The 25,237-nt window shown below is 44.4% G+C and overlaps 1 protein-coding gene across 3 annotated transcripts in view; it reads left to right on the top strand.

The window, feature by feature from the left end:
* runx3 (RUNX family transcription factor 3) overlaps positions 1–25,237 on the top strand; it is a 47,526-nt gene that overhangs the window by 16,109 nt on the left and 6,180 nt on the right. For 2 of the 3 annotated variants that reach the window (XM_026309080.2, XM_026309088.2), the window contains 5 exons: positions 1,892–2,133; positions 2,836–2,992; positions 4,383–4,487; positions 16,933–17,079; positions 22,971–23,045. In XM_026309080.2, the coding sequence (XP_026164865.1) occupies positions 1,892–2,133; positions 2,836–2,992; positions 4,383–4,487; positions 16,933–17,079; positions 22,971–23,045 (726 nt within the window). The remainder of the gene's footprint in view (positions 1–1,891; positions 2,134–2,835; positions 2,993–4,382; positions 4,488–16,932; positions 17,080–22,970; positions 23,046–25,237) is intronic. The other variant, XM_026309097.2, reaches the window with a different exon arrangement.

Raw genomic sequence — 25,237 nt, 5'->3', positions numbered from 1 at the left:
ATAAAAGTTTCCTTTCCTCCGCAGATGTGAAATGTCTGCCTCAGTCTGTCTGAGATGACAGCAATTGAAAAGACAAACGCGCCTACTAGTGTCAGAAAGCAGCATGGCCGAGGGTTTGCAGGGTGTGCCGTCATTTGTTGTAGCCATCAACATTTTAAGTTACTAATGAATTCAGCCTCTGGCACACACACTTATTACCCTGCTGTGGCGTTTGATGTGGAGAAAACGCATTTGCCTGTTCGCTTTAATTTTCTGATTTAATTCAGTTCAGTCAATTAAAGTGATACTGATCTGTCTTCAGCCCATAATTTCAGTTTATGAAAACCTGATTTACCTGGAGAGAAGGTGTAAGCAGACACACATCCCAGCTTTATAATGAATGAGAGTGAAGCCACAGGCCTCTGCAGTCGATTTTTTAAAAATAAATTATAACACCTCAACTAAAATACAGGTCAGGGAAGATGGTGTGATAAAGCAGTTTATGTCTTATTATAATTTCAGCTCGTTCCCTACAGGACTAATAACTCATGGTCTTGAAACACACAGAAATTGTTTTTCACATAAGCAGGATCAATTTTGTACATGTTGGATTTCATCAGATTTATGATCCAAAATATTTATATGGCGGTTTCATCTCAGCAACAGATGACAGGCTGCAATTTAAAATCAATTCATGTCCAAATTCATTTTTTTATGCAGTTCTGTTAACCCGTGTGATCCTTCTTTAAATGCAGTTCCCTGTTAATATGTCTAAAGTCTTTTTATCGTGCTCACGTCTGTCTGAAAAGTACACAAAAACACGAGCAGGGGGAAAAGCACAGATACGTATCAATAATTCAGCTCGTGTGTGACAGCAGTGCGGGGCTGAAGCAGCAGGGAGCAGAGAGCGCAGAGTTTGATTGGTCTTGTAAAAGCCCAACCCAGCAGATTCATTGGTGGAAATCATCTCCACACTCCCAACCACTAAACGCTAAAATGACTCGGGTAAAATAATATCGCGGCACTCTGCACTCCGTTCAGCCTCGCGGCTCCCTCTTGCGCCCTATAACCCTGCGCTGAAGGATAACTTTAAAGGAAATCCAACAGGAGCGACAGGACAACTCCTCGTACTCCACAATAACGTTGTTCTGTGGTTGTGTGTGTGTTTGGGTCCGTGAGGGACGATCCAGCGAGGACAAAGTTTCAAGAACTTTTACGCACAAAGGACACTGATATACTTCAGCTTCAGGCTTTAGATATTTTGGAGTTGAAATATTTAGTTTTGCGATATTTTCGTCCGAGTCCGGGGCGTCTGGTAAAGTCTGGCTGCTTAGCCGCGATCATGTTTTAGAGAACTTTAGCCGAGAAAGACAGTCAGGAGGACTGTTTAACTTTTTGCGTCGTGACTGGATTACCTGATAAGTGCCTAAAGATCACTGATTGGCAAATAAGCTGCCTGATTCGCGATTTCAACGTGAAAGCTCCCGTAGTTTGTGGTGTATGGTAAACAGGCGGCTGATACTGTCCTATCAAGTGTACAACAGATAGGAACTGCGGTACAAGACAAGTTGAGCGCTGGGAGAGACTTTGGATTGCTGCGCGCTGTGTTTGAAGATAGTGAAAGACAGAGCAACCCTGATGTTCCTCAGGCTGACACATCCTATGCAGCTGATCTAGCACACAGTCATCAGTTTGTTGTTTCTGTTAAGGTAGCGAGACTCTCTTTACTCAGACTCAGTGCGCTCTCGCCTCCATCCTTTGCGCTCACACCGTGGACTCCTGAGACCAGCAGCGTCTGGAGGAAAAAGGAAAAAAAAAAAAAAAAACTGGTTTCTTCCAAAGAGTCCTGGTCTGTAGATACAACCCAGTCAGGTGGCACTGACCCAAGCTGTTGTGATGCATATTCCCGTAGAGCCGCCCACCACCAGACGGTTCACGCCGCCCTCCACGTCCTTCCCCTGCAGTAAGATTGGAGACGGCAACGGGGCCATGGCCACCCCGGGGCCCCTCAGGTCAAGAACGGACACCAGGAACGTGGTGGACGTCCTGGCGGACCACGCAGGCGAGCTGGTTCGGACCGACAGCCCCAACTTCCTCTGCTCCGTCCTCCCATCTCACTGGAGGTGCAACAAAACACTTCCCGTGGCTTTCAAGGCAAGACACATGGCTTCTAATGAGCCTTTTATTATATTTTCCTTTTAATATAACACACTGTGGTTTTCTATCAGTGGGACATGCATGACAAAACCTGGTTTAAGACCACCCAGGTACATTTTAAAGAGGGCCATTTAATTGCTTTCAGATATAAATAGGTGTAGGCTCTGGAAGTTGTTGATCTGTACAGGATGTAAAATTATTTAAACGTGCAGATATGTTTTTAATTTTAGCAGCTTTGTGGCACTGTACGGAATATTATCCTAAACCGACCAGAATCCAAAGAGGATTCAGTAAATAGATACGGAGTCATTTTTATTATTAGACTATATTTTCTGTTTTATATATTATTTTGATGTTTACAGGTAAACAGTTGGAGACTGTGACAATATTATGTTGAAATCACGTTTGTATCAGATCCGAAAAGAACACAGAGGAAATAAATACTAGTCAAATATCAGATGATGAAATGCATTTTTAGAAAAATGATATTTAAATGTTGACAGGCTACACTGACGGTGTTTATTTTAGGAAGCCTCCCAGCGATACAATTTGGTTTACGGTTTATTGTTGACATTGTGGTGACATTGTAAAGATATTTGTGTTTAATATTATGGGATCCGGATGCGGTTTAACGCGCGCAGTTGCGTGCATTTGGTTTGGTGACCGAGAGTGACCGTCCGCCTTCTCCGTTGCGCACAGGTCGTAGCTCTCGGTGATGTTCCCGACGGGACTCTGGTCACCGTGATGGCCGGAAACGACGAGAACTACTCGGCCGAGCTGAGGAACGCCTCCGCGGTGATGAAGAACCAAGTGGCCCGTTTCAACGACCTGCGTTTCGTGGGCAGGAGCGGACGAGGTGACTTGAGACTCTCTCTCTCTTACACACACACACACACACACACACACGCGCGCACACACACACACACGCAGGGTAAGAGAATGGCAGCAGTGCTTTATGCAGCAACATTTGGAAAAGCGTTTAAAAAAAAATGATGATGGATTATATTTCTGGGTGTAAGTGCAGTAGGCCAACTGACACCACCATATTATTATTTTTACTGAATGTGAAAAATTATTTAGGTCACCAAATAACGTGCACAGACTTGCACGCAGAGACACATACACACACATACATGGGAATTGATCCAGCAGCCTATGCTTCTTAAAATATAGCTTTTGGATAATTTTCCGTCAGCTCTAAAATGATATTATGAAGATAGAATCTGCAAATGTGGAATTATTCACAGCGAGTGCCCACACTTTGCCACTTAACGTTCATGTGTGTCACCCGAGACATTTGGCCTGCGTCACGGTGCACAATTGCAATGCCACTATAATTTTTTTAATCCAAAAGAATACAAATAATTATCTAAGTGGTGTTAGTCTGAGGGATGGATGACAAACCACCTCGCATTTCATGTCCCAGGGCAATTTGTCAAACAATTTCCTCTACCAAAAAACGCAGAGCTTACTTATCATAGATATTCTTCAATAGTAATAATAATATTAATAAAAATTATAATAATACAATTCATACATCAAAAATCTGTCTGCAGGGTTTGGTTATTAATGCAGAAAATTTTAAAGGGTGACTAAATAAATTCTCTGAACTAAAATGAAGTTTAAAAGCCTGATTTCTTCAGCTAATTTCTGTAGGTCCCTCCAGAGCCTCTTCTGGCCTTTTGCATTTTATTCCCCTCTACTAATAATAATAATAATAAAATTGTGATTTGCTGAATGGTAAATGCGTCACATCTCCGGATTTAAACGTAGCCCATACCTTTCATTTCTGTAGTCAATTATCCCACCAGAGGTTTGTGTTTTTTCATCCTCCCACGCGGTCTCTTTTTTAACAAGAGATGCCTTTCTCAGAGCCGGGGACAAGCACCGGACCCGCTGCAGGATGCAGCCTCCCTCCCCCTGCACGGAGTCTGATGCAGATGGGAGCAAGATCCTGCCTTGTTGAACAATAAACTATCGCTGTAAGCTCTTTCGGACAATCTGGATCACATTCTCCCAATAATCGAAATCATACCCACAGTCAGGCCATCAAAAGAGGTGGTCCCTGGCCTTTTTTTTTTTTTTGCTTCTTCTTTTAATTATAATTCAAAGGCTGCAGCGGGACTCAAGTCGGTGATGTTTTGAGACTGAACAAACGAGGTAGTGTTACAAACAAAGAGGGAAGGAACAGTTTTTGAATTCAAATTGTTTTCCATGAGTCTCACGGACATGTTGCTGTGCCGCAGGAAAGAGCTTCACTCTGACTATCACCGTGTTCACCGGACCGCCACAAGTGGCCACCTACCACCGCGCCATCAAAGTCACTGTGGATGGACCCCGGGAACCGCGCAGTGAGTACACGCTCGCACGCGTCCACGCACACATCTGTACAGCTATCTTTGTGGGGGCGCTCAATGACCTAATGCCCCCTGCCCTGCAACCTTAACCATAGGAACTAAATGCAGACTGGCGCAAATGTTCTCACTTTACCAGTGTTCCCACTTCCAAGGTCTATAACTCAAACTGGTCCTCACAGTGTATAGCCATGCAGGTTCACACACACCGCTGTTGTTACTGCTAAAATGTATTGCCCAGGCAGAAACAGATATTCCTGGTTCTGAAAGTGGGGGTGTCAGCATCTGTGCATGAGTAATATACAGATTCAAATCTACCACTGTGAGCATGTCTGATAGTGTGTGTGTGTGTGTGTATCCGCTCATGCTATGTATTTATCAGACTTTAGTAAAAGTGTTCACATTATCACAGGTGCAAAAACTCAGTTTCCACTAGATTTATTTTGGGGTTAAGACTTGGTTTTGGGGTTAAGATTTGAATTAAGACTGGGTGAATGTTGGGGTTAGGCATGTCGTGGTTATGGTAAGCCTCATAAGAATGAATGTAGCACATTAAATTGTCCTCATAAGTGTAGTGGTGCAGGTTTGTGTGTGGCAGGGGCGCAGGGATGGGCCTAGTCAGAGGAAACTGTAAAGCATATTAAGGCATAACCCGAGACCACTAAGAGGAGCTGAGTGAGTCTCCAAGCCGCAGGTGGCTCAGCTCAGTGGAGCACTTTCCCTCACCCACCCCTCACCCCTACCCTTCCCCAGCACTGGTCAGAGGGGTCGTACCTACCCGACCACATAAGTGGCTCGTTGATTTAACACAGGGCAGACTCCGGCCACTGTTAGACCTGGCAGACAGGCTCAGCGTGCTAAAGCTGTTAGCGCCACCGTTCAGCCGCAGCTACATTCTCATGTGGTTTAATGCTGCTGGTGTGAGGGAAGGTGGAGAGTAGTGTTACTGAGATGAGTCAGTCGCAGATGCCTGGAGTCATATGCACATACATGCGTGAATTCAAGGATGTTGGTAAGATAGATGAGATGGGTAGAAGTTCATGATCTCCCTCCATGAAATTGAACCATGACTTGGTTCTGGGGTGCAGGGTCTTAGAGGTCTCTAAAAGCTGGTGGTGGAGCAGGATACTTGGGACAGGGAGGATTTAGTCAGGTTACCACAGACCACGGCAGTCAAAGAGAAAGTGGTAGCAAGTGCTACATGAGGACGGATATGGCTGGCAGAGAAGGAGCTGAGGGGCACAGTGAGAGGGGGCATCACCCCCCTGCCAGGCTATTTGCAGAGGTATAAAAGAGAACAGAGACTGCAGAGGAGTGAGGGAGGAGATAATAATAAACACTGTGTGTATGTGCATGGATGGTTTCAATTTGATTGTCTTTTGTTAAAAAAAAAAAAAAAAAAACTCAAAGCGTGTGCCTGTGCATTAATGCATTCTCATGTGCATCTGCAAGTGTCTCAGCTTGAAATAACTGTACATTAAGGTTGTCTCCTGTCTGTCTGTCATCATGTCACGGCTCCAGCTGAGGCGTCACGGTGGCCGTGCTACTTTTACACTGGCACCGGGTGCTATAAAGTGACACTGTTTAATATAGTGCAGAAGGAATTTAGAGCTCTATTAAACCGTGTTACACGGTGCTGAAAGCGAATTCGTAGAATGACAGAAAATAAACTTCTGGAAAGGCTGACTGAAAAGAATGCATTTGAATACGATTTCAATATGCACTAACTAGAACCTTCCTTTGGTCGAACCTCCTGGAAACAAAGAATGTTAGCTGAGATGGCTTAAACTGTCAAAGCTTATCTGTAATCTCAATAATCCCGTTACCCAGTGAGGAATACAAATCCAAGCTCCACCAGGACTTTCAAACAGCTGATCAGAGTAAATAGAATAAGCATTTTGAAGCACATCATGTTTATACAGTTTGTTGTATTGATTTGAATGAGCTGTCAGATGTGAGGGTGAGATGTGTTTCCAGTCCAGTTTAGTGAACTGAAGGACTCGTACTGAAAATAGAAATCACTTAGGAGACAAAGAAACTCTCGTATTTAATATCAGTCATGTCACAGCACGGTGCACGCACAGCAACACCCACTACCATTCAGACATTATTAGGACCATAAAAATAATCAGATTCCTCCCTAACCACATTATATCAGCTGTAAAATGTTCAGAGCCAAAGCAGAGGCGCTATTGCCAACACAAAACTAACAGTAATTTTTCATTATAAATCTCATCCTCAGAGACTGTTATATATTACAATGCCACTTTGATCCCAGATCTTGTTTTTTCCACCAACAATACCACACAATGTTGCCTGTACATCTCGGCTTTATCATTCATAGAGTGCACACAGCCTCAAGCCAGACTTGGCCACGCTGTGGCTTCACCTGTCCGCAGGTTGGCAGCCTGTAGGGCCAGCCTGCACAGGGCTTTGCAGGCTGTTTGTGTAGGGCCTGCATTTACATGGCTGCGAGCCGAGCAGTGGCAGGAGCTGGAACTGAAGGGGAGGAGGTTTTATTAATGTTTACTGATCCAGTCTGGAGAACCTGATGGACAGGACTGCAGCGGTAGCTCGCCTGCAGCAATCTAACAACACCATGCCTTCTGAAAACACTTGAGCCGTAAAACAGACACACAGATCAGAAAGCATGTGTACACTAATGTATTTTCACATGCCCATGCACACATACACACTAAATGGATATAACCACATACAGACAGCACGTTGTTCCTCAACAGAAAGTAGACTTAATGCTCAGCTAAGTATTTTTGCCTCCCTTGCTGCTGATTTCCTCATCACACATCCGGCATTCGTCACCATACCCCTTCCACCCCCCACCCTCTGATCTATTTTTCATACTTTATTATAAAACTTCTGCTGAGGCCAAGTAGAAACACAAGAGTTGCAGATGTTGATGAAAACTCTCTCTGCACTTCTTTCTGAACAGCAACTTTAACCATCCACCACATCCAACAACAAGACAGAGCATGCTGAGCTAGAAAAGCAAAAAAAAAAGAGAAAAGCAGATGACTTAAGTGTCAAGACCCTCCCTGTTTGTTGCTGCTATCAAATGCCTCCAGAACACAGCTCATGCACTTGATGCACCCTGCAGGGTTATTCTCACCAATTAAGCCCACAGCTATATTTTTGGTACCCTTCTCACTCCCTCAGTTACATATGACATCAGCTGTTGTCTATTTACCCATAGGGAGGGGCCGTTTGTATGGCTGTATTTCAGTCTCTTGACCTGAAATGAATCAGTCCTCGCAAAGAAAAGATGAACTCAGAATTTGTAACAGTGTGGGGGTAATTCAGTCTTTTTTTAGAGCATGAATAAAGGATTGGATTGACTTGTAAAGCTTGTGAACGTGTAATATTCCATTTGTATGATTGAGACAGAGAAGAGGTACAGACTTGAAGATATAAAATGTGCAAATAAAATTTCTACCTCAGTGGTTTTGAAATTGAGGCATGAAGTCATTTATGTTAATATATAAGGACATATTCAAAGATCATCTGTATGTTGTGTGTGTGCGTGTGTGTGTGTGTATGTGTGTGTGTGTGTGTGATGGTCAAGTTATGTGGAGCTATTTTACAACTGAATCTGATTTCATTTTTAACCTAATTAGACTGAAGTCAAAGTGTCCATCCCAATCACAAATATCACAAATTAGTCTCATTTATTCATCTTTTCCCCTTACAGTGTAGAAGCCTAGAGTACTACAATGAGGTCAAACTGACAATTTTTCTGATGGGACTCTGAAACTATATACATAAATACATCCTAACCACTAACACCATTATTGTACATGCTATACCTGCATACATTCAGACAGAACGCACACACTTTCCCACCCACAGGCCCATGCAGCCACCAAAATTACACAAGTGCTGTCGTGTTTTGTTGCTTCTATTTACTTGGCTGGGTGTGTTCACACAGCTCCAGGAGGAGAATGGCGGGCGTGGGGGGAGTCAGGCCTCCGGGGGTGCATGTTGGAGTTGGCGGGTTGATTCTATTTGCATTTGGCACACAGACTGTACAAAGTATGCAAATAGACAAACAATGACATTTGCTGTGTTATTTTTCCTGTGATATTGCAGTCTCTCTGTAAAGTAAACAAAACGATAGCACATGTGTTGTGTATGTATTTGCGTGTGTGGGTGCTCAGCTCATGCACCTGCCAGGTGTGTCCATCTCTTTAAGTTGGCCCTATAGGCCACGCCCATGCTCCACAAATCACATGAAAGGCTCACCTTCGGTGTGAATTGCTCTCTCAAAGGCAACTTTGATGTTTGAAAGTGGAGATGGGTGTCTTTGAAAGAAAGGCCTACAGGTGTATCAGTGCCAGGGGAGGGGGAAAAACAGTGGCATGCCTGACACTGGGTGCTTTCCTAACTGCTAATGGCTCGCCATGACTCCCAGATGTATAACCTGAAGACATAGTGGCCTACGCACAAAATCACACACACAAAAAAAAACACACAAATAATGGCTGACGCTATAAAAGGGCAGTCAGCCTCAATACCACGCACAGACAGATGGAAACAGATAAAGGAACAATTTTACTTCTTCTTCGGAGAAATGGCACTCTGTGGCGTCTTCAGTGACTGGAGGCCATCTAGTGTGGCATTCCTCTTCCCTGGGGTCACTCCAGGCGCGTCATACTTGGCCTCAGCGATTAGAAGTAGAGCAAATATTGGCCAACTGATAAATCTGCTGGAATGCAGTGCATATTGAATAGGTTCGGGCTGATTTCTGAGAGGAACTTGTGTGTTGGGACAAAACAGGCATCACATTCTGAGGTCTGAGGCTTGTGATGGATGCCGGATCAGGACAGTAGTCATGCAGGATGCCTACACATTAGACACAGCCATTCACACTCTATTGTTAATTGCTTTATGAGATATTTTCCTATTAGATATGAACTGTTGCTCTCAGAGTCATTAAAGCGTGTTTGGACAGACATGAAAGCGTCTGTAATATAATAAATTTTGTTATGGGAGGGTAAATAAAGGAATGAGATGGAAGGTCTGACCACTGTTGCCACCTTAACCACATCTAGAAGCTTTGAGGCCATATGCCTTTGAGGTCTACACACAAACACACACACAGTTGCTGAAATCCTATTTAGGGTTGAACAGGTTTTCCTGTCAAAGCAGGGAAAACCAAATTAAATACCTCAAAAGAACTGAGACATAAACAGAAAATTATTAAGATTTATTAGTCGGAATTTTTTCCCCTTATCCCTTCGTCACCTGTTTGCTTTTCAGAATTATGCTTCAGCATTAATGCACAAAGTTTCAGCTAAAAACAGGAAGGAAGAAGAACATAGTCAAATGTTTCAAAGCAGTGCAATGTCGATTCAGGACAGCTGATGACTCTTGGATGCACACACACACACACACACACACACACACACACACACACACACACACACACACACACACACACACACACACGCACAATAGCCTCGGGGTGAAATGCCCTTTCTTTTTCCACTCAGACAAAAATTTCCACCCTATATTTGCTGACGCCAGATTGAACAGCAGGACGCACTAGGAATTACAGAATTATTTACAGAAGCCTCAGACAGCCCTTTTAATTCACTCTGATGATGCAAGTAGAAGTCATACTCAGCTCTCGGCCCCTGTCTCCCCACCTACTCCCTACACACGCTGCTTCAAACTCACTGGCCAAGCGTCTTTCCTGTTTACCTACCTATGAGGGGAAGTAAAAAGCCCACTCTGTGTGTGCTCACTCTTCCTTATTTACACTGACCCATACAGGAGGGAGCCATTACGACCTTTCAGCCGTAATTCAATAAAAGTTCCGATCTGCATTTAGAAAAATAAATGGCCCATCAGTGGAGGAATATTTTCTCCCCCACTGCATTATGACAATAAACCGTTTTCTGTGTTGGGGCAGTGGGGACGGGAGTGAGGTGGGGGGCGGTTTGTGGGAACAAGGCACCTGCTGGTTACTGGAAAAGACGCTGTGTACCACCACCCTGCGGTTTGGATATTTATTTCTTCAGCCCTTAATGGTTAGAAATAGTGAGCAAATAATAGGTGTAGCGAGATCTTTCTTTTTCTTCCAGGACTAGAGAAGGTTGTAATCCTCTGGGTAAACACAGGGAAGCTTTGGCTTTTCAAAATAGGCTGGAAACATCACAGAAAAGAAGAGGTCAATCTTTGAGACCTCAGCATTACTACACTACAATAATCTCAGAGAAACTACTTATGAGTGAAATATGTGCATGCCTACACAGTGGAAAATTCACACATTTCACATTTCACACATTTACTTTGACCCAGCTGGAATATCAGTTGCCATTCTGTGGAACCGTGTGTGTGTGTGTGTGTGTGTGTGTGTGTGTGTGTGTGTGTGTGTGTGTGTGTGGGGCAAATGCACACTTGTTGCACATCAGCTCACTGTGTGTGAGCTAGTATGCACGGAGGTGTGAACGCGAAGCCGTTTGACACATCTGCTGGCGTTGCACTGATGTATGTGACAGCGGCAGCTTGCTTTCCTTTCCCACAGTCTTGCAAGGCCCCCACCTTTCCCCCAGCACCTTGCTGCTTAGAACGACCTGACTACCACATATACGTAAACATGCATACATACATACAGACGGGCACAACAACCCCATTCACCATTAGAGCTAAAATAACACACTTAAAGTAGCTTATTGCTTTAATATGATCTGTCACCAAAGCCAAATAGGCCTTCTGTGCTCGACAAGGCCAAAGCAGCAGCACTGGGAAATCAACGAAGTCAAACAGCTAAAAAGGCCTGAAAAACAGCCCGGCTCATATCACCCTCAACACGCCTCAACTCCCAAGTAGAAGACAGTTTTACACACACACACACACACACACACAAAGTATAGAATGGTGGTACAAAGGAGGCATGATTACTTTCAATGTGCTACGGGCTTTATTGTATTGTTAGAGAATCCGGGTGCATTTTGGCACCCCTTCACTCTCTTAGCCTGCCTCAACCTGCCTTTCTGTAGGATTGTCCTTGTGTGGCACTGCTGCTGTTCTGTACACACACACACACACACACACACACACACACACACACACACACACACACACACACACACACACAAACAGACATGCAAAGAGCTTTATCCCCTTATCAGAAAAGGAAGGCTGTGCTTTTTGCTCAAACAGTCTCATGTAGCAACTTCCGCTGTGAGCAGCTTGTTTTCAGACCTGCGAGGGGGATTTTCACACTGCTGGTGTCCCCAGAGAGAGACTGATGCATCTGCCTGAGGGACCAGATGATCTCCCAGCTGTGGCCAGAGAGAGTGAACTACAGATAAAAGCATGCCAAAATTCTGGTGACCTCCTTTTTAAAGCTTAGATGGAAATTATATTTTTTACCAAACCCCTCTTGCCTGTATTCAGTGTTGCCAGTTCACACCCAGTTAATGTCCAAAGAAATAAACAATCTGCATTTAATAGCAATAATACAATGGTAAAACGTAAAGCACTCATACTGAAAGTGTTACAAGAATGATATGTAAATGAGTATAAAGCAGTGTAATGTCTGCATGTGGCTAGCATTAACTCATTTAGGCCCAGACGAGACAGCCACAATCATCAGCCAAGGGTAAAACCCACATCCTTCAGGGTCAGCCTCAAAACAAGAACTCTGATTCGCCCCACTGTAAATACCCAACAGTGTGATTGGTGGCCTTGGGAAACACAGTGTCAAATACACTGCTGAAAAGATGCTTTTTGAGCTGTGCGATGATGCCAGTTATAGAGCGAAAAGGGAAGTATGAGAGAGCGTGGCAGAAAGAAGCAGGGTGGGAATGAGAATATGGGGGTTCAGGTCCGCTAGAGAGGAGGAAGAGGAAGACAGGTGTACATGATTTTGCTCAACAGATGTTGAAACGTCTCCAGTGTCTGTTGAGGGCAAACGGAAGTTTGCTGGGAGGGATGTTGGCCTCACTACGACATATGTTCAACTGTCGCCCCACATCACACTGTGGGGTGTCAAAAGTCAGATAAGGATGCTACTGTTGCGCTCACATCTTTTTACCATGCAGCTTTCATATACTGTGGGCTTCCCTGACTTAAAAGCTGGGTGGATTTTACGTTGCAGTAATTTTGAACTGACTCATCAACACACACACACACACACACACACACAAAAAGCTAACAGACATGATAAAAACATCACAATGAACTGCCATTTTATTTTCCTCATGTTAGTCTCAGACCCTGCTCCTTAAACTGTCCTGGAATATTCTGTATGTAATCCTATGCCATACTTACACAGACTCTACAGTCCAGACATAGTTTTCAGTGTAAAGTGTAATACATGGACTCCAAATCAATTCTAGTGTGTTATCAGGAGCCTATCAAGTCCATTTATACAACGAATATAAATATTTACACTTCAAATATATTCAGTGCAGACTTGAGCCAGGGCCAAAGCACGTATTGCCCTTTGCTGTCCAGATAGAGTTTCACTTTGCCCCTGAAAAAGCGCCCAGCCCTTCACTAAAAAGAGCTTGTGTTTAATGTTTCTCCCTTTAGACACGAACATATGTTTCTTTCTTTCAATGGAGACAGAGAAAGAGAGGAGAGGTAGAGAAAAAGTGGGGGATGAAGGAAGGAAACAGGTTGAACTGGGTGATCATTCAGCTGTGGTGTGGGGTGTTTTAAGGCCTGGCTGTCACCTTACTGAGCAAACACTTTCTCTGTGCTGGGCTGATATGGGCTTTGTGGAGGGAAGACTTGGTCTAGTTTGCAGTATTAGAGCACTGGGTGCAATGTCATGAAAAAATAACTTCACAACTTTCAAATCAGTTGAACTTCCACACACTTCAAAGCATGGGAGCAAAAAGAGCAAAGCAGCAACTCGAGTTTTTCTGCAGCAAAGATAAAACACTATCAGGAAATAAAAAGACACACATACACACACATGCACACAAAACAAAGCGGGTGCTGAGAACGGCACACCCATTTCTTCTGAACACAGCCATAGCCTTTCAGTACATCGTTAATACCAGACATTTTATATCAAGCATTTTATTTGTTCTTCATAGACTTCCATAATGCTTTCAGATGATGCGACCGCTATGCTGAGAGGAGGCTAGTAAATCTACAACCTTTAGCATCCATTTCGGCTCTGGGTGCGTATTGAGAGCTGCTGTTTAGGCCTCATGTGTGCATTGGCCCCCATCTCCCAGCTCTATCTTGTGGTTATGATATCATAGAGAGAAAAACAAGGGCATTCTCTCCTAAGTGCACCCTCACACATTAAATATTCATCCAACCACAGAAACCCCTCTGAAATGGGGCTGGTGTGGAGCGTCGGCACCCCTCTGGCCCCCGGTCCTGCAGAGTAGATAGAAGTCAAATGCTGGCGGTTGGAGCAGACACACCGTGGCAAAAGCCAGGGTCAACTGGCCAAAGAGACGGTATTAACACAAGGTTTAACTGGAGGACACAGGTTCTGTTTCCCTGGCTGTGGCTGGAAGTATTTAGTTATTTAAACACTTCAGTACAGAGAAGAAGTAAAAAGTCACATGACTTAAGCACACTGTACAGTATATGTATGTAGACATTTTTTAACCAATGAACTCCTGTATGTCCAGGAGTTCATTGGAAAAAAGACTAAAAAGTTCTTCTTTCTACTATGGACTACACATGCAGCAGTCACAGTTAGTTTCAAATGATACAAGTTGCTTGCAAAATGAACCCAGATTCAAAATAAAATGAAAAAAATCACTTTTTTGGCTGCTTCAGTTAGAAATCCAAGTATCTCAAAAGAAATTTGAGGAAATTGGTATGTTTTCCTATTGGAAAGGTTGTTTAAAAAGTATCCAAAAGACAAAAGCAAAGGGAAAAACTAGAGAAGGGGAAAAAGAAAGTTTTGAGTCACCTCCCAGTTGATTAGTGGTGTTAACAGCAACTGTAGGCCACGGGTTAATGAGCTCCAGGCCTTGTCCTGATGAAGCCTCCGCTCCCTAAAAATCTCCCTCTCATAGCCCATTAAACCCCCTACTGGAAGTTCTGAACAGTGTGTCACCAAATGCAGCGTGTCCCTGCCAGCTGGAAGTGGGCCACAGAATCCATAGCTGGGCTCAAATGTGTGCGTGTGTGTTTGTGTGTGCTTGTGGGCAGCTGAATGATCACTTTCATCCCTAAAGAGCCAGCCAATTCATCTTAGACCACCGGTGGCCACAGAAAAACTGACCAATTATCATTTTTTTCCTGTCTGCCTGTCTTTTTTTCCAACCAGAGAGCGGTGGGATGTATCATTTCCCTGACCTCAGCCGTTTGAGGTGGTGTAAATCTCTTAATAACTACACAAGGACACATATAGGGGCTAAATTTGGAGGGCTGCTTCCCCTGGCCGCCCCTGCTCTGGCCTGGAGCAGACAGTAGCCGCAGTGTCTATGTGGGTGATGGAGCCTGGACCTGATGCTGTATGGGTCTGTGTGTGTGTGTGTGTGTGGGTGTGTGTGTGACAGGGAGGAAGAGAGAGTGAATGAGAGAACTGGCCTTCATTCCTTCCATCACAGTTAAAAGAGAAGGCAGACTGGCCACATACGAGTGTGAATAAAAAAGATATTACAGTGTGTGTGAGGGGGTGTGTGTTCCTGAGAAACAGCACGGAGCAAACTAGTGGGCCAGTGGGTGGAATCACGCACACATACACGTACACGCAGTCCTTTCCTTTGGCATCCCATATCCTAATGACCAGAAAAACAAAAAGCTTGACATCAGCACCAGAACTGCTGCCTCTGCTCAGACAGATTAGTCATGACTGCGCCTTGTTACCGCTCTCACAGTCACACGTAAAGTGCGACTTAACTGTTGATCAGTGTGATCAAAAAAAGTACCAAAGTACCTTCTGCTGCAGTTTGACTTTGGACAGCAGGAAATTTGATTTCAGACATTGTGTCTGTGTATCAGCATGCACCTGCCTGTGTGTATCTGTATGCATGTGTGTTGGGGGGGGGGGGGTGTCAAAGCAAGATATTTCTATATAGTTCGTAAAGAGAGGCTGGAGGGGAGGTAGTGGGCACAAACAAATGGACAGAGCGGTAAACGAGAGGAAACTTTACCCATGGGTCAGCCTCTGAGGGAAGATATATTGCCCATGGGTCAGTGGAGAGAAAGGATGGGCAAAATCCATATTGGTCCGTCTGCCTTGCCCCCTTTATATAGTGATAAAATATTCAAATCCAGCCATTACTTCACATTAGGCTACTCTGTAGAGATGCCAGGGAGAAAACCACAGAATGTATACATGCTGGTTCACACACAGTTTTGGTGCATTGATAGTTACATTAAAATCTCTTCCTCCCATTAGAGGCATAGCCCTCATCCGGACTCACATCTGACATTTAAGGTGTGTTCACATGTACAGCATGAGCACATGTGTGTGTACGTGAACATGTGTATTCTTACATGTGAGTGTCTACATAAACGGCACGATCAGAGTTTTTTTCTTTTTTTGTCCCCCACTGAACATCGAAGTTATAAGTGCGTGCTAAGTTTGCTGGTTAGTTTCTCGGGTCTGGATAAAAGAGATGCGCCACATATGTTTCTCTTACTCATAGTTAACTCTCACCTCCAGCGCAAACACACACACAAACACACACACACACAGACACACAACTACAAATGCTCTCTTTCTCTGTTTTCTCTCCGTTAAGTTTAAGACTGATGACTATATGGTCTGGTAGTCTTGTCTGGGTGTTTCCTTCTGACTAAGTGCTGTGTCAGTCAGACCTGAATATCTGTGTGTGCGGGGGGGGGGGGGGAAAGAGAGCGAGAAAGAAGGGGGGGGCTGTTGGGGGGGTGGCTCTACTCACAATTTCTTGCTTTCAAGCAAGATGGATCTATATCACTTAACTTCCTTAATTTATATACATGCCTATTGTAAAAATTCATAGCTTATTATTTATTGAACATAAGGTTGAGGAAAACAGCATTCCTCAAGCAATTATTTTCAACCACTTATGCTATCGTTATCTGTGGATGACGCGGCAGCAGGTGCAGCTTGGGTAACACTTAGTGTCTAGCCAATGTATTTCAAGGTCTGCTAACATTCTAATAATATTTTTGTATTTGGAAACAGAAAACGTGGTGACAGCGTCTTTCTTTCCCTTATATAATTTCATACTGAGTGAGGGAATTACACTGAAGGATATAGATGATCTGCACCGTCCAAGTCAATTTTACAGTAATTACAGTGTAGACCAGCAAAGAGAGGCTATTTTGCCAGGACATGTCAAACTGCCCGACTCCATTAGGAAATTAGGGAGAAGGAGAGGTTTTCCAAAAATACTCTTGTTATTGTTTTGGCTATTTTTAAAAGGGCTATTTTGTGACATTTTCCTGGTTGTGTTGGTGGTAAACTGGCAAGTCTTTAATTTCTCTCCTCCTAATTTTACTGTTTCAGGGCACAGGGTGAAGATAGAGGACCCCCAGAAGTTACAGTTCTCGGACAGGCTGTCAGAGATCGAGCGCTACCAGCGGACTATGAGGATAGGCCCAGTGAACAATAATTCCCGCCCCATCCACCAAACCCACCTCAGCACCACACAAGGTGATAACCACTGATACATACACCAACATACAACAAGCAACCAGAATCAACCAGATTCAGATGTAAATTCAGCTCACATTATGTGCAATTACTCAGAAGCAAATAGCTCCTTTAATAAGACAAACACATGTAGTTGTATTTGGCCAGTGGGTAAGTAATCTGTAATTTAAATTGGTTATACATCAACACAAAGCATGCTGTTCACCCAAATGCTCTTCATGTGCGTTTCCTCCACGAGCAGAGGGGGGAAGATGTTATATACATTGGCCATCTGAGGGGAAGCTCATGTCAGCTCTGTCCCCGGCTGCCCTGCGTTGGTGGGTCCGGGCCCCACAGTGTGCAGGGTTGAGTCTGTGTCCAGGTGGCATAGCGAGTTTTTGCCAACTGAGCTTGGCCTGGGTGCTGAAGCTGGCCTCCGCACACCGCACACTACAGCCTCAGGAATGTAACAGCCGCCCGCTACTTTGGCAATCACGTCACTCTCAGACTGGTCGAATGTGCGGGGGTGGGGGTAAGACTGAGGTGGTGCGATGTTGGGGAGGGGGTGATGTCAAGCATATGTGCGTGTGCTGTATACAGATGTGTGGGTGATAGTGAGTGTTCACTCTGTCATATGTCAGAGCCTTTTTAACTGGATGGCATGTCTGGAAGCATGCAGACTAAACACACACACACACACGCACACACACACACACACACACACACACACACACACACACACACACACACACACACGCAGTATACTTTCCTCTCCCGCCCACTCTCTAGTTCTCATGCTAGCTAATGAATCTCATTACCTTTGTATCAGCATGTTGCTGTGTACAGGAGGGCTTGTTTGGGAGCGCTGTGCCATGTGTGGGTGGAACGGTATCAGTGTGTATCACAGCCACACACCAGTGTTTGGCCTTGTGCTTAGCTTAGCCAGAGCTGAGTCACCATTCTGGTCCTATCTAACAGCTGACTGTGGAGAACACAGGGTCTTTTACCCTGCTCTCCCTTGTCCTTACTTAGTGTAGATATTGATTTTGTTTCCTCACACAGCCTGTGCCATGTCGAAAACATGTCAGCCATCTTAGAAACACCACCACACCAGTATTTTAGGTTACTCCTAAAATAAACAGTGTGGAGCTTCAACACAATACAGCCACTGTGATGATAATTTTCTGATGGTTTAGAGTTTGGCGTGAGCTCTGTAGGATGTCTGCCAACAAAAAGCCCCCTGCGGCTAAGCTTATACCGGGAGCCTTAAGTTTCTGGCTGACTTGAATATTGGGGGGGGGGGGTAGAGGTGTGCAGACTTGGTCCAGACAGTAGATGAAGAGCTGGTCTTTGCTTTGCTCTCATCCACCACACAAGGGATTAGGGCAGGAATTAGAGGGTCATAGGCTTGTCTTGCTTCAAAGCACTGTGATGTTGCAACACACACTAACAGTGCGTAGACCGTGAGCAGACACAACACATTAACATCAGTTGGAACTGTCAGAGACTGTAAAGGCCTGGAGCTTCACGTTACAGCTGCCAGCGACTGGAAGCCGTCTATAAGAAGTGTGTGTGAGTGAGACAGAAGAGGGGAAGGGCTGTAAAAACCACACACCTTAATCTGTGGTATTACCATCATGACGGAATACCGCAGGGCAAGAGTGGTAAAATAATTAAATAACAGAGCAGAGAGCCCTTTTCCCTCCCACCTTGTCTATCTGTTGGAGTGTCTGAGCTGCAGACTAGAAATGTATGTCATGGCAAAGATCATAGACAGAGCTCCTGTGTGTGTGTGTGTGTGTGTGTGTTTGTGTGTGTGAGAAGCATGCACAGACAACAACACTACAGTATTACAAGTAAAGCTCAAACCAAAATAGACTTGTTGTAATAAATCCCATTCAAAGACACATGGAGGTGTTTACATATCAACAACACACACATCTCTGCTTTTGGCAGTCCTGCCAGACTCTGTTGTATTTTGCAGATACTTTAAATCCCCGGGCCTGTTTGTTTGAGTATTGCCGGGTGATAGATTGCCCATCAACACGTTATAATTAAATGGATTCCCATCTTGCTGTTACAAAAGATGTTTTCCATTATCCGGAGCTAGATCCTTGCGTTCTCCCCTTGAAGACGATGAAATAAGAAAATACAGTGTCATCTCCTCCTAAAGCCTCCTTGCTTCATTTTGTTGTCTGAGCCATGAAATACTGTCTCAGTTTTGTTGTCAACAGGACGAGTCTCCAGACATCTGCTATCCTGGATTCTTAAATCACACACACACACGCGCGCACACACACACACACACACACGCACACACATATGATTGCACCACAAGTACATTGAAAATACAAAACACACACATTCACAGCTCTGTGCTAGTGTTGCAAGTTCTAGTGGCCCAGACAGACAGGGTAATTAAGAGCTCATTACAGTGCATGCAGTGACAGGATTCCTGCACGCTGGCAGACACTGCATTCACTGCTTGTTTTTGTTCTTCTGTGGCCACAGGTAAGCCTGCTAGACATGTGGAATGATTCTGAGAGAGGGTGGAGGGAGGGAATACTGTTTGTGTGTGTGTGTGTGTGTGTGTGTGTGTGTGTGTGTGTGTATGTGTGGTTGAAATGCGTGGTTCAACTAGTGCAGTCAAGCAAATCTGACACTCAGACAATCAAGTACTAAATTGTTATTCTGGTTTTCAAAACCTCAAATGAGGTACATGTGTATACTATATGTGTCTGTGGGTGGCAGTTTTTTTTTTCTTCCTCTGATACAGAATGTAGTTCATCCACTAACATCTAACTGTGACATTGCGTTGATAATATATACACAGAGTTTTTACCAGTGTTAAGAAAAGCAAACAGCTGATAGAAAATTTGATTTTCCCCAAAGTGCAAAGTGGAAAACAGATTCCAGTTTTACCCTGTTCCATTTTGAATGCAGACAAAACTCAACAAGCCCCTGGCACAGCCTCTAACAGCCAGCCGAGACGAAAGCGGCTCTTTTAACTTAAATGTGTTTTAACAGTGAGGGAGAGTGGGGGGAAAAGAAATACAGCAGCAATTTAATCATCCAAAAAGAAAGTCCTGGCACTTTTGAGGTGGTATCATTTAACATGTTATTTGTTCCAACACCTGTGTGTTCCTCCTCTGAAGATGAATATCAGATACTAGCATAACGTTCCGCCATCAAGTCAAGTGCTCACTGCTTTGATGAGGGCCCAAAAGTGTGTGTGTGTGACTGTGGATGTGTGTGTCTGCCTGTCTCTCTGAATGTGTGATCCATTCGGTGAGCAGACTCTGACAGAAAATAATATATTACACACTTCATTTTTAAAATGTACCCCGCATGTATCCTGTAAATTCTAATTATGAGGAGCAAATCTTTTCTGTTAATGACGCTTCCACAAATGTTGGCACCACTGGCGTCATCTGCTGCAGCAGTGCTTTGGCCCTGCTGTTCAGCCTGTTCAGGCCGTGGCCTCTGCACTGGACCTAACTTGAGAAACTCTTGTTTGATGGAGAACCAGCCCAATGCAGCCGTGCCCCTCCTGCCTTGTCCACAGTGACCACACTGTTTACTCCACATAAACAAGCTGGCTGGCCCCCCCAGGTTCGAGGAGGCACTCTGCCACTGCCGCGGCCAGGAGGCTCACACTAATTCACACGTCCAGAAAGACTTGATCAGCCAATTAGAAGCAAGAGCGAGACAGGAAATTAGCACCGTCAGGTAGCTGTGGTGTGGACTTCTGAGTATAGCCGTCATGCTAGTTGGTTTTCATGCTGATTTCTGCCAAACCCGAGCAGGAAGCTGGCCTTCAGAGGCCAATACAATCGAAACGAGCAGGGATTTGGACCAGTCCTTTAAACACTCTGTTTTACTTCTGCAGTCCACTATTTACATAATATGTCAGTGACTGCCATGGAGTTTATTTGTTATGGTGCCTGAAAGCTTCACTTGTGGTTACTCTCTTTTTGTGACCCTGAGATGAATAATTCAAACTGAAAATGTTTCTTTTCTTCAACAAAAAAATTCTTTTGAAGCCTCCGCCATGGTAAAAAAATATAAAAGAAAAAGAGAAGCGAGAGCAAGTTGTTTTTTACTAGACTCAACTGTTTGTGTAAGTTATAATTTCACATCAGAGCCAGGCTGAGTTTTACATTTCAGCAATTACAGAAACTACATGTGTGCCATGAACAGTCTCTATTGAGTCTGGGGAGAGGGGAAGGGTGGGAGGACGACGAGCTCTCAAAGAGAACATAGGATTTTTCAGCCCATGTGTTTGTTTTTGCTCACGTTATAAGTGAGGGCTCAAAAGACATATCAAATGTCCCACATAGCTGAGCCAAGGCCGTGTTCCTCCCCTAACACGCTCTCTTTCTCTCTCCCTCCCTTGCTGGCGTCTTTCTTTCTCTCTCGCTTGCTCTCTCACATTCTGTCCCTGTTGCGACGCCTAAGGCCAAAGTGAAACAGGAAGCCAGCACAAGGGCCGGCATTCACTGTGTCTCAATGACACGCTTCATTACGGCAGGCGCATTACATGTCTCAGAGGCGTTGCTGGATCCAGAGTCATGAGGATGGACGCCATATTGGCTGAGACATCTTCTGAGCCACCCCTTTCATCTACATGTGCACTTCAAAAGCCACGCATGTGTTTATTTGTGTCTTCTCCAAAACTACACTGGCATTACCCCAAAGCTACTTATTAGTGATGCTTCTTCCCATTACAGCCCTCTTCTTCCTCGCTCCTCGGCTCCGCCCAGGGGGTTGGTCTTCTTATTAACAGGGGTAATCTGTGCCTCTGGTATTGACGTTGTCTGCTGGCCAATCAAAATATTTGAAGGAAATGTTTATTTTCTTGAGCGAATCGCACCAGCTGCTTGCAAGCCTTTCTGAATAAGGCCATTTATGTGTAAGAATTTGCCATTGTGAGGCACAGTGCAGGACCTCTCGGTGACTGAGTGCTGATCTGGGCCTTTGCAGAGGAAGTGGAGGAGCTCCAGGGGAAGCAGAGATCTTACAAATGCTGAGCGCAGTGCAGCTATAGGTTAACAGCCCAGCACCACCCTCCTCTCTGCTTCTGGCATCTTTCTACATCCTAATTGCCACTACAGGAGGTTAGGAGTTTACTATATTGCAGTATCTCAACAGGGCATAGTGGTACCACAGAACCACGATGAATAAACGTGGTTTTAATTATGATGATTTCTGTCTTTATGATGAAAATATTTCTGCATATTGGAGGAAAAATATTTAAGCAGGTTGCCACACTGTTCAGAGGCCTGTAGACCTGACTTCGGTCCAGCCCATGTGCTGAGACTGCTCATTTCCACAGAGCCCTGTGCAAGTAGTCTTGTAACAACTGCACCGTCTCAGACCTAGAGCAAATAGCCCCCATTTGTGTCAGCTCTCCTGCGGTGTGGCCGCTGAGTGTGAACCAGGGTCCCACACGTTGGGCCAGAAGGTCCTTGACCATTCTTCGCTTCCTGACAGCTTGTCTGGACAGGCTAGTGAGTGTCCTGCGCCTCACAGGTCTCCACTGCCCCCCCCCCCCTTCTCCAGTGTCTCGTCTGAAAGAACCCAAAAATATCTCCCATGCACCCACCAAGCATGTTTTTCCAAACTGGGTCTCACTCTGGTGAGAAAACCACCCCTCCTCTTTCCAGTCTTCACAGCTCAGTCAGCAGAATCCAACCTGTGACAGGAAGACACTTCTCCAAACCACCAGATGTCAAGACAGTTTTGACAAGTCTGTCATGATGGGAGTTTTTTTGGACTGCGCTTCAGTTTTCAGTGGCAGAGACAGAATATACAACCCACACATTTCTTTGCATTCCGCAAAACAGTAAAATGTTGCATTTCTGTAGAAATCTCTAGTATTGACCTGTTGTTTGTATTGTGTGTTACACCAGCCCTGTGGCAGGATCAAATGGACACCCCTGCTCTGAAGACATGCAAGGTGGAGGAGGACCTGAGACCATGGCCAGGTGAGACATCACAAAGCTCTTTTTAAAATTACTGTGCCAAAGTTTTGTGTAGCTTTTTTTTTTTTTACGTGACTCTTTCAGGTCTTTTTTTATTTAAACTTCTCTTCACTGGTCTCTAAATTTGATGTGCATGTCTGGGCTTTTGTGAGTGTTAATGAGAAAATTGTTTCAAGCATGTTTGTTAGTTGCCAAGACATAATCATAGTGTGAGGCCCAATCAACAAGCAGCATGAGAGATGAAGTCACTAGTAAGAAATTGTTTTAATTACTGTGTGTGCAAACAAGTTTGAAAAACAGGCACTTCGGACTGTGCCAAAAGAAGTTCCCACCTTTCAAATGGGACATTTTTAAGAACAAACTGAAGATTTCCAAGTTATGTTAATTAGCAGTAAACACTCTGACCGCCTTTTCAAATTCAAACAAACAATAATGAAGTGGAGAAGCTGGAAAGGCGGGCATAACATAGGGTGTGCCATTCACTGGGATTATATTGTAGTCTGTTTCGTTTAGCCTGTAGGGCCATACTACATCACAGAACATTCCTAGAACGCCACCACCCTAACCCTGCCTCCTTCTTCATCTCTCACACTTTACTTCACTTCTTTCTTTTATTTGTTTCTTGGTAAGTTGGATCTTTGCTGCTTTCTAACAGCCCCCTCAGTCTCCTATCTGACCCCTATCCCAAAACCACCACACCACATTAGACGTGCCGAGTCATCCACTCACACTGTGCTGAGGACACATGCGCGCGCACACACACACACACACACACACACATTGAAGACTTGGCTGGCTGATCTTGCGCTCCATTCTACAATTTACCAGGTAGGACTGTACATAGATTAGTGCATGTGCAAGGCCTTTTCTAAACAGATATTCATCCATCCATCCATCATCTATACCCACTTATTCCTATTTAGGGTCCCAGGGATCTGCTGGAGCCTATCCCAGCTCTCTTTGGGTGAAAGGCAGGGGTACACCCTGGACAGGTCACCAGTCCATCACAGGGCCACATAGAGACAAACAACCTCACACACTCACACTCACTCCTATGGGCAATTTAGAGTCACCAATCAACCTGACATACATGTTTTTGGACTGTGGGAGGAAACCAGAGTACCTGGAGAAAACCCACACAAGCACAGGGAGAACATGCAAACTCCACACAGGAAGGGCCCTGACGGGTTTCAAACCAGGAACCTTCTTGCTGTGAGGCAACAGTGCTAACCACTCCTCCACTGTGGCCACACTATGCTCTACACATATTCATTATGTAGAAAAACAATCATGATGGTGTGTAATGTGTAATTGTTATTAAAAAGATATGATTGGGAATCTTAAAGGCTAAACTTAAAATTCATCCCAACAGTAAGGAAAGTGTGACAGAAATAGAAGAAAACAGAATGGTGTTGATACTCGTGTTCATACACTCTCATCCTTGCAATAATGTATATATGATCCAGGATCACATCCCATCAGTGGCTTTAGAAGGAAGTATCATATCTCTCATAGAAAAGGATTTACTTAACAAAAAGATTAATCATGTCACCTTGTTTGTTGGTGCATTAGGGAAATCTAGGGTTTTTTTGTAATCACAAACTTCCTTTGCCCCTGCTTGTATTGCATGTCACAAGTTAGGGACATGCAAAATCCCCTGTGCTCACATGCTAAAGTGCCTAACATGCATGAGGCTTTGGGGCTGTTGACCATGGTGCCACAGAACAGAGGTGATTATTATTTGCATTCGACATGATGCTTCAGCCTCAAAGCCTTGGTTCTTAAATAAACACCTGGAGATCATTTGTGTTCATTTGGGTCTCCTATTTTTTGGCCTGCGCAACAGCAGCAGTAGCTCTGCCCTGGCATTATGAAGCCTTGTCATCATTGCCTTGGTATGACTCCCTTTCTCAAGGCATCCACTGTTCAAACCACCCAAACCAGTCAATAAATCAAAGAGACACTTTCTACCACTGAAGGGAGTTTAAAAGGTCCATATTGTAGCACAGCAGAGTTTCTTCAGGGATGATATGCAGGCGGACGATCTCAGGGCACAGCAGAGCACACTTTTACGTGTAGCTAGATAAGCTTGGGGTTTTCTCTCCCTTTCCCTTCTCTCCATTTATTTGCGTGTGACACCATTCCCTCGGCGCTGGCTGTCACAGTTTGCATCAAGCCTGAATAAACATTTCACA

Source organism: Mastacembelus armatus, chromosome 22 (assembly GCF_900324485.2).
Source record: "Mastacembelus armatus chromosome 22, fMasArm1.2, whole genome shotgun sequence".
Lineage (NCBI taxonomy): Eukaryota > Metazoa > Chordata > Actinopteri > Synbranchiformes > Mastacembelidae > Mastacembelus > Mastacembelus armatus.
The sequence above is the reverse complement of the archived record's forward strand: the minus strand, read 5'-3'. Positions and strand labels throughout refer to the sequence as shown.